General features: G+C 35.7%; 2 protein-coding genes across 2 annotated transcripts; both read left to right on the forward strand.

Moving 5' to 3' along the window:
• The first annotated feature begins 2,653 nt into the window (after window positions 1–2,653).
• Window positions 2,654–6,075, forward strand: LOC106312945 (putative clathrin assembly protein At2g01600). The gene is made up of 15 exons (XM_013750649.1): window positions 2,654–2,922; window positions 3,033–3,102; window positions 3,180–3,277; window positions 3,466–3,604; window positions 3,686–3,813; window positions 3,904–3,996; window positions 4,100–4,150; window positions 4,243–4,308; window positions 4,393–4,458; window positions 4,545–4,625; window positions 4,719–4,799; window positions 4,881–5,060; window positions 5,133–5,214; window positions 5,333–5,448; window positions 5,532–6,075. The coding sequence occupies exons 1-15, from the start codon at window positions 2,833–2,835 to the stop codon at window positions 5,910–5,912; spliced, it is 1,722 nt and encodes a 573-aa protein (XP_013606103.1). The 5' UTR covers window positions 2,654–2,832; the 3' UTR covers window positions 5,913–6,075.
• Window positions 6,076–6,418: 343 nt separating this feature from the next.
• LOC106316357 (HMG-Y-related protein A-like) lies at window positions 6,419–7,327 on the forward strand. Its single transcript, XM_013754234.1, has 2 exons — window positions 6,419–6,545; window positions 6,636–7,327. Exons 1-2 carry the CDS (start codon window positions 6,492–6,494, stop codon window positions 7,167–7,169), a joined length of 588 nt encoding a protein of 195 aa, XP_013609688.1. The 5' UTR covers window positions 6,419–6,491; the 3' UTR covers window positions 7,170–7,327.
• Window positions 7,328–10,036: the final 2,709 nt, after the last annotated feature.

The following is a 10,036-nucleotide window of genomic DNA, read 5'->3' on the forward strand; positions in this document are numbered from 1 at the left end:
TGATTCAAGTCTTCTGTATCCGATTCTACGGATTGATATAAGAAGGCGAAGAACGGTTTAGCTACTTGATTTGAACCGGGAGCCGTAAACCAAGAGAAATCTCTTTAGTCGCGATAGAGAGGTTGACCATCTTCAACGGTATAAAAGGTCAATGTTTGACTCATGTTCTTGTAACAGAATAGAGAGAGAAAGCGATTGAGAGAGAGATGATCTCATCGCCATTGTAGCTCGTGTTTGAGCTTGGATTCTTCTTCTGAGTGTATTACCAGGATTGATCTGGCTCCAGTGAGTAACTCCTCGTATCGAGGACGAACACTGGGTGAACAATCTCTCGTGTATTTACTTTACGTTCTTTTGCGATTTCTTTCAAACGAATGACAAAGATCGAGAGTGGTGCGAGGTTTTAAGTTGATCATCCACGAATCGAATCGTAACAAGCACATTAGCTTTGCGAGCAATAAAATTAAAGTGTGAGACAAGAGCCGCCAATGTAATCCAAGTAGACTTGTATTGACAAGTGTATGGGTGGGCGGATGTTGGTTAGGTGGCCAACATTTCTCAAGCTCCCATCTGTAATCTCCACCGTATTTCTCAACCTTTTTTAATTTATTTATTTCATTAACCATCTTTTAAAGCTTATGTAAGAGCATCTCCGGTAAGAAACTCTATATTGAAGTTTTCCAAACTCTATATTTGAAGTTTAAAGATGTTTTTCTCAAAAAACAAAATTTCAGACTCAACTTCAAAACTATTTGTATTTTATAATATGGTCCTTATATTTGTCATAATCAATTTGAATTCATAAAACTTTTGTAAATAACTAGCACATATATAAACATATTAAAACAATATTAACTAATAAAATATTATATTAAAATATAAAATTTTAAACATAATAACTTAATTAATATTAAACTTCAAACAAAATACCATATTATTCCATAAAGTGATTTTCGTAATGCATATATGATATACTAGTGCATTTTGAAGTAAAAATGACTCTCTTCATTTTTAATTTGTAGATTAGGAATAAAAATTGTTGAAATTAGGTGATATTAATAGTTGTAAATACATTAGATCAGAACAAGAATGTTAAAGAGAAACATAAAATATTGTTAAAAGACTAACTTTTATCGATGATATTAATACTCATGAATATATTCAATATGAACAAGAAAGAATTGTACGAAAAGACATCATCAACAACAACAACAACAACTATTTTCAGTTACACAGAACAAATTGGACAATATTTGAAAATTTTGAAGGTTCCAGATCAAACTTACATGACTATCAGTGTTCTTGTTATATTTAAATATGTGTAATTTCATGTAATTTTTTGAAAGTTTTTTGTTAAGTTTCTTTTGTATATTTTTGTTATCTAAATCTAGTTTTAAATATTTTAAATCTTCTTTTAAAGTTTTATTTAATTTTATGTGTAAACTTAAATTTTGTAAACAAAACTTAAAATATTTATGAGATATAATTTTTATAAGGATTGAAAAAAATAAAGAAGAAAATATTTATGAATCATAAATGTGATGTGTAATTGTAGGGATCAAAATGAAAATAAAAATATGAAATTGAAGTTTTGAGAAGTGAAACTCTATATTTGAAGTTTCACTACTCAAAACTTAAAATTTGAAGTTTTGAAGTTACTTTTTGGAAAACAAAAAACTTCATATTTGGAGTTATAAAGTGTCTTTTGGAAATGCGCTAAGACCTTGATTGGTAGAACATTAGCATTAGCAGTAGCAGTATGCTATAGAAACAGTATGCTGCAGGAACTGTATGTTTTTGATAAACTGTTTAACAAGATGATTGGTAGAGTAGTATGAATATGTTATTTAAAATTATTATAAAAATTAGTATATAATATATAATATATTTCTTTTTAATGAATATATTTCTAATATATATATAAAAATATTAACATATAAAATTAAAAAGATATATAATTAATTTATTTTATTTAATAATTTTAAAATTATGCTTATATCGAAAAATATTATTTTAAAATAATTTTTATAATTAAAATATCTATTTTTAAAAATAATATTTCACATTTAAAATAAATTAAATTATCTAAATTAAATTATATTTTAAATGTGAAATACTATTTTATTAAAAAATATTTTTATTGTAAATTAATTTTAGAAATCAAAATTTTATTTTCTAGATATAAAAATAATTTTATGATATTATTAAATAAAATAAATTAATTAATTATATATTTTTTTTAATTTTATATTGCTCACCGTGCCTATCTACAGTGAGCAATATATCGCGTAGGCACACATGACTTTTGTGATTGTATAATAAAAAGGTGCCACAATTATAGATAACAATCCAGAGGAGCAGATTCTATTCTTGTTATTAGTTAGGTCATTAGTACTGTCAAAATTTTCAAGAATAAATATCATTACCAATTATGCTTTGCGTGAGCTTTAATTATGAATCCTACCATTGAAAAAAATAAAATAAATTCATCTTGATGTAAATATGGAAATAAATTTCTAGAAAAAAACAAATATAGAAATAATTTATTAAAATGTACAGTAAAAGTCCAATAAAATCAAAAGAAAATCAATTCTTGCTTCATCTTGGTAAGAAAATTCAATAAATAGCATTTTCATATATATATATTTTCTGGTATGAATTTATTGACATTTTTAAAAACGGAAGGAGCCCCTTCTTGGTTGTTCACTCTCTATTGCTCTCTCTCCATCGTCAGTGTTCTCGGGAAGAAGGTAGGAGGAGATTGCGACACGTAATCACCGGAATCGTCGGGAGAGAGAGAGAGAGTGAAGAGATCTGAAGGAGTCTACTCCGATGGGCACGCTTCAGTCGTGGCGTAAGGCTTATGGAGCCCTAAAAGACACCACCAAAGTCGGCCTTGTCCGCGTCAACAGCGATTACGCCGTACGCGCTTCTCCCGATTTTCTCAAATCTTTGTTTATATGAAAATCCATCTGTTAGTCATTCGAATATTTTTTTTTTTTAAAAAAATTTCATGTTGTTGTTATCTATAGGATTTAGATGTTGCCATAGTCAAAGCTACGAATCACGTCGAGTGTCCTCCCAAAGATCGCCATCTCAGAAGTGAGTGATTTCGATTTTCTTTTTGAATTCTGTTTTTTTTTTTTTTTGAAAATCATTTCTCTATCTATTTGTATCAGAAATATTCGCAGCAACAGCAGTGACACGTGCTCGAGCAGATGTTGCCTATTGCATTCACGCCCTTTCCCGCCGTTTGCATAAAACTAGAAACTGGACGGTACTCACTTAAACGTCAAATTTATTTTAAATATATGTGTAAATCATTTAGTAATTGTTTCAAGTCGGATGAATCTCAAGACCAGCCTTGCTCATTTTTGAATGATTAATGATCCTTTAGGTTTTGAAATTGTGTTATTTGCTTTATGCGTATCCTCTCTCTTGTTGTTGTTGTTGCTGCTTCAATAGGTTGCTCTGAAAACACTCATTGTGATTCACCGGCTTCTAAGGGAAGGAGACCCCACATTTAGAGAGGAGCTTCTCAATTTTTCGCAGAGAGGTCGGATTCTGCAGATTTCCAACTTCAAGGATGATTCAGGCCCTATCGGTGAGTCGTCTACTACATTTGTTTTTTTTTAATCGAAGATAACGCTAAATTGGCATTTTTTTTTTTTGGTTTCTATCACAGCTTGGGATTGTTCAGCTTGGGTGCGTACTTATGCTTTATTCCTTGAGGAACGGCTTGAATGCTTCAGGGTTTTAAGATATGATACTGAGGCTGAACCTCTTACTAAGGCTACCCCAGGGCAGGATAAGGTATCACTTGTTTTCTTTGTCTTGCGTTTGAACCTCTTTTTTTTTCTGTTTCTGGTGGTTTAGATTTGTGTATATATTATGGATTGGCAGGGGTACAGTAGAACCAGGGATTTAGATGGTGAAGAACTCTTGCTCCAGTTGCCTGCTTTGCAGCAGCTTCTCTATCGTCTTATCGGTTGCAAGGTACCTTTTTCATCTCTTCTGTTTGTGTAGCTGATTCTTTGTTGCTGCATTTACTTATCAATGAACTGTCTTTCCCTTTTACTTTGTTTTTTTTTTTTTTCAGCCAGAAGGCGCTGCTAACCACAATCATGTTATACAATATGCTCTGGCTCTGGTACGTGATTATGGTCCTGGTCACATACTTATCTGTTCCATGTTGAAAAGCAAAGCTAGAAATTTCTTTACTTCTTTGTGATGGAATGATAGGTGTTGAAGGAGAGTTTTAAAGTCTATTGTGCCATCAATGACGGAATCATCAATCTCATTGACAAAGTAGGTCTAGTTTTTAATCATAGTTGTTATTATATCTCTCTATCTTCTTTCCTTTCTCCCTACTCAGTTTTTCATTTATTGCAGTTCTTTGAAATGCCTAAACATGAAGCCGTCACTTCCCTTGAAATATACAAGCGTGCTGGTCAGCAGGTGATGATGCCTATTTGACTTCTTTACACTTTCACTTGTGTAGTCACTTTCTTGTCTAAAACGAGAGAAAGTGTAAAATTTTGCAGGCTCGCAGCCTTTCTGAATTCTATGAAGCGTGTAAAGGGTTGGAACTCGCTAGGAATTTTCAATTTCCTGTGTTAAGAGAGGTTGTACTACATGAGTTTGTTTCTGAATCAAAAAGGATGGTTATTGTGTGTACCTGTTACTTAATGCAATGTGTTGTTTTATGTTTTCTCCAGCCCCCACAATCTTTTCTGACAACAATGGAAGAGTATATTAAAGAAGCACCGCGTGCTGTTGATGCCCCTGCTGAACCACTGGTATATTCATATCTTCTCATACTAATGATCCAGGACTATTGGCCTTTTAGCCCCTTGCTAATGAAGTTGTCTACATCCCAGCTTCTAACTTATAGACCAGATGATGGAGTCGAGGATACTGAACCATCTCATGAAGAACGTGAAGTTGTGTTGCCTTCAGATGATGTGGTTCTTGTATCCGAAGAGACAGAACATTCTTCCCCGCCTCCTCCTTCAGCTACCACTCAGACTCAGAATATCATTGATACAGATGATCTACTGGTGAAAATCTTATTGTTGTTGCTTTATGAGTATTTGCTATTCTGAACTCTCTTTGTTCAATTTTCCACGCAGGGTCTGAACACTGCCGCTCCTGATGCATCAGCGATCGAGGACCAAAATGCACTTGCTTTAGCCATAATCTCAACTGATGGTGGTGAGCTTCTTGTTACGCCATCATCGTAATTATATGCCCATAAATAAATCTCCTTCCACTGAGGTGATGTTACCCTTTTTTGGCTGATTCATTTCTGTTCTTGGTCCTCTGTTTCCAGGCAACGCTTCAACGCCTCGTTCTTTCCAAGCAAACGATTACGACCCTACAGGATGGGAGCTTGCCCTGGTAACAACACCAAGTAACGATATCTCTGCAGCCACCGATAGGCAATTGGTAAATCATTCTTCTCTTTGTTTTGTGTAGACGCAAAAAAAGTTTTTGTAGGCTAACTTTTCAAAACACCATTAAATGTATAGGCTGGCGGGTTAGACACGCTTACACTGAACAGTTTATACGATGATGGAGCCTACATAGCCTCCCAACGCCGTGTCTATGGTGCACCAGCCCCCAACCCATTTGAAGTTCACGATCCTTTTGCAACGTCCAACGGTACTCCGCCACCTCAGCAGCCAGCTGTGAACAACCCCTTTGTTGCTTACCAGCCAACTTATCAGCAGCATCAACTACAGCTAGCAGTTGCACCAAACCCCCAAGCCAATAATAGTAGTAGCAACCCGTTTGGGGATTTTGGGGAGTTCCCGGTTAACCCGGTTTCACAGCAGCCAAACACCAGCGGGTTTGGTGATTTTGCGGTTAACCAACATAATAATCCGTTCCGCAGCACTGGTCTCATCTGATTATGTTTCACGTGTTTATTTCATTGGTTTTTTTTAGTGGAGGGGAGAGAGAGTGAGAGAATTGGTTTTATTTGTGACTTGTGAGTAATTGAATTCACATGATTTGTTTGATCTTCTATGTTGTTCTTATTGGTAGCTGGGAGATGATATGCATATATATATACGAGTAAATCCCTTTATTCGCATTCTTAAAACTTATGGGCTCTCGAACTACAACACACTCCTCTATTCTAATGGGCCTTATCTTTTGGTTCTCGTTGCTTTTTTTTCCCTTTGCGTCCATTGATAACTCGACACGTTTTTACTTTAGTGAACCAGACCACCGAATTATTTATTTTCTTACAAAGTTCAAATTCAGGGAGAAAGTCGTAAATTACACAACATTATCAGTTACCAACTGATAGTTCTGCAACCGTTAGATCAACCTCATATCCCTCTTACCCTAACCGTCCGATCATCTTTAAACACAAAATATTTCTTTTATTTAATCAAAAACAAAACCTGAAAACAAATTTTATATTTTCAAAAATCCCTTTCTTTAACCCACACAGCTTCTCCTCACGCTCTCTGTGCGAATTCATGTTTGAAATGGCTACGGAGCAGCATCCGATCTCTCTCCCACCATATCCTCAGGTATAATACAATTTAACCGCCTCAGATCTTGAAATTGTATTCTCGATTTTTTTTTTTTGTTTTAATTATTCTAATTTCTGTGGGAATTAGATGATCATGGCAGCGATCGAAGCATCTAATAACAACGCAAACGGATGCAACAAAACGGCGATCGCGAAGCACATCGAGACAACTCAGTCGATTTTACCACCGTCTCACTCCACGCTGCTCAACTACCATCTCAACCAGATGAAACAATCCGGCCAGATCGTGATGGTGAAAAACAACTACATGAAACCAGATCCACATGCTCCGCCCAAGCGTGGACGTGGCCGTCCTCCGAAACCGAAACCGAAACCGAAACCGAAACCTCAGGGAGATTCGAGCCACGTGGCGATCCCTGCTCCCTCGGTCTCTCCGCCAAGGACTAGAGGTCGTCCTCCTAAGGTGAATGATTCTTCTTCAGAGGCGAAATCAAAGGTATCGCCGAGTGTTTCTGGGAGGCCACGAGGACGACCTCCGAAGAAGGCGAAGACTGAATCGGAGAAGGTTAAAGAGGCCACGTCTCAGCCTAGCAATGGTGAGCGTCGGGGTCGTGGAAGGCCACCGAAAGTGAAACCAGTAGTGATGGTGCCTGTTGCGTAAGCCTTAAGCAATCCGAATAAGCTTTGATTAGAAACTTTAGCAATTTTTAACCTTTTAAATAAAAATTAGTTTTTCTCTTAATTTTCGGTTTTGGCATTTCTTAATGGTTAATTGTATGTGTGTTTGTCTATATATATAAAGTTGGATTTTTCCCTTTTTCTGACAAGTGGTAGAGGGCTTTTGTGACACGTGTTATCCATATATTTTTTTACATTTTAGGTCTTTCTTCTTTTAGATTAGAGTTTTTGTTTTCATTTATTTTTATATAAATATTTTGTTTTTAATTCTAAATTGGTATATATTATAATATATATGTGTCTATCAAATTTTAAAACATAATAAGTTTACGGTATATTTTTTCATTGAATAGATTGTTTCAAACTTTCACATGTATTTGTATCTTGATGTTAAGAGTTTTCAAGGCTCCTAAGACAAATGATGTAATATAAAAGATTGTCGAACTAATTCTAAGGGATTTCAAAGCACAAAGAATACAAGTACTCACTTAATCTAAGTGCAACCGGTGATTTAAAAGATTTCTAAACTAATGATTAATACTAATGCAGTTTCAGAATAATAAAAGTGATAAATGAAGTAACTTTCTTAACTAAGGGAAGAGAGAACTCATGGGCATAGGGATTAGACCTTGGTGATCAAGTTTCGAACTAAGGATGACAAACGATCAATCAAACTATCAACCTTAATCTTAGACACAGTTCTAAACAAGCTCTATGTCTAGATGAATGCTCATTTACTAACACATTTCAAACATCAAATATTTTTGGTTGAATAATATGAAAGCAATCATTACTAATAAGTCTAATGGCTATCTTAGCACCTCTAACAACAAATGTCTTTGGCAAATTATGCTAAAAACTTAGAAGAGTTGTCTCGATCATTTCATCAAACACCTTTTGGGTGGAAAATGCCTAAAGATCAACTTTTGAGAGGCCAACTTAGAAGATGCATTATGAATACTCTACTAGCAAGGACTAAGAATGATCTACACTAAAATCCTAGCTCTAACCTAATCACCCTTAATCTCCCTAACCCATGAATTCAAAAAGTGATTACTCACTAATCTCCATGATTCCTCTTAAACCCATATTGGATTTCAGATTAATCATGTAGAGAAATACATAGAATCGATATGAAAACAACATGATTGTAATAACAGAAAATCAATTGAATCAAAGAGATGAACTTTTCAAGAGGTTTTTGGTGGTTTTCTTAAGATAAAAGATAATCTGCCTCCAATGGCTTAAAAGGTACTTAAACATAGGTTTAGAAAGTGTAAAACGTGCATAACAAAATGACCAAAAAACCCTTGATAAATCATAAGTTCGACCAAATAGACGACGCGCATCAACCTCGGCACGTCGCTCCGGGAGGTCGCTCTGGGTGCTGGGAGTGACCTCAGGTAGTCGCTGTAGGACGTCGCTCCCGGCTTGTTCGTCACTCTCAAATCGACACAACCCGAGCGACCTCTGGGTGTCGCTGTGGTGAGGTCGCTCTGGAGCTGGAGCGATTCGCCTTGTCGCTCTAGGAGGTCGCTCCGAAGCGTAAATGGCGAGCGACCTCGTGTTGTCGCTCTGGTAAGGTCGCTCTGAGAGGTAGGGCACAACGAGTTCATGGCGTCGCTCCGGTAGGATCGCTCCCATGCACTGCTCGTCCAATGATCACCTTAATCACCTCTTTTGAGCTCCAAACGCACCCAAATGTCTCCAAGAACTGTGCATGCAAAATGCAAACTAAACATGGCTAAATTCTAGTCTATATGATCAAAATGCACATGAGTGAATGAATAACACAATGGAAATATGCAAGATATCAACTCCCCCAAACTTGTTCTTTACTTGTCCTCAAGTGAACTTGCAAGAACTCATATAGGAGAGATGTTTGAAGGTGGGAACTCATAGCCAAAAGTAACACTTCCTAGCACTCAACTTAACATCCTAAAGAAACATAGCAAATAGCATGAGCAACTCTCTTATTATACTTTAGCTTCTCTAGGCCTATCCCTACTCTTATGCCTCTACACAAGTCGCAATACTCATCAACTAACAAGTCCCTTCAACCAGCTCTCACATTGACTCTCTCACACACACACAAAGTGAATTCTCACAGATGGGCAATTGATCTCAATCATTTGGGTAGGTAAGCAATGGTCTAATATGAATGAAGAGAGCGGTTCAAATGTTTTCATTTAAAGGTGGTTATCACTCAAAACAAGGTGTTTGATCATTATGCAAAATTTATCTAAGATTAGATGCAACTCATGCATACATAGATTAATTCTCATCATTCTATCCCCTTTTGTTATAAGTGATCACAAGTTTTCCCCTTTTTATCATCATCTCAAAATCAAAATAAACCCCTCATATAACTCACCAAAAACTCTCCTTTTCTTTTAACTCAACCACTAGGGACTTTAATTCATTTTTTACATGCTCTAACTCTTTCTCGTTTCCTTCCCCACCTTCTCTTTGATTCTTTTTCTCTTTTTTTTTTATATATGGGGGAAAGGTTCTTTGTTACATAATCTTGAGCTTTATATTTTCCTTTTTGTCCCTAGAATTTTCTTTTCTATTTATACTTTTTTGCTCATCTCTCTCATCTTTCTCACTCCCCAAACCCAAGATATTGAAATTTAGAACACACAAACTCCTCTCACCATCCCCAAATGCTAACTCATTGTGCTAGCAAGAGATGAGAATAAACCTATGTCGCCTCCAATACTCTCAAGATTTTGCACATGACAAGCTATCAAAAGAGGCCTTACTCATGCAATTCAATGTTTGGTCTCAAAGAATGGTTAATGTTTTAGGGTAAGGAGTGCCATTTGGGTTAACAAAGATAGGTATAAA

This window comes from Brassica oleracea, chromosome C9 (genome assembly GCF_000695525.1).
Source record: "Brassica oleracea var. oleracea cultivar TO1000 chromosome C9, BOL, whole genome shotgun sequence".
Taxonomy (NCBI): domain Eukaryota; kingdom Viridiplantae; phylum Streptophyta; class Magnoliopsida; order Brassicales; family Brassicaceae; genus Brassica; species Brassica oleracea.

What these genes read in the sequence shown, in the direction of transcription:
- LOC106312945 (XM_013750649.1), top strand. Translation starts at nt 2,833, where the DNA reads ATGGGCACGCTTCAGTCGTGGCGTAAGGCTTATGGAGCCCTAAAAGAC. An exon ending in CTACCCCAGGGCAGGATAAG is followed by an intron (nt 3,814 to 3,903) that starts GTATCACTTGTT and finishes ATGGATTGGCAG; the next exon opens with GGGTACAGTAGAACCAGGGA. An exon ending in TCATCAATCTCATTGACAAA is followed by an intron (nt 4,309 to 4,392) that starts GTAGGTCTAGTT and finishes CATTTATTGCAG; the next exon opens with TTCTTTGAAATGCCTAAACA.
- LOC106316357 (XM_013754234.1), top strand. Translation starts at nt 6,492, where the DNA reads ATGTTTGAAATGGCTACGGAGCAGCATCCGATCTCTCTCCCACCATAT. An exon ending in CTCTCCCACCATATCCTCAG is followed by an intron (nt 6,546 to 6,635) that starts GTATAATACAAT and finishes TGTGGGAATTAG; the next exon opens with ATGATCATGGCAGCGATCGA.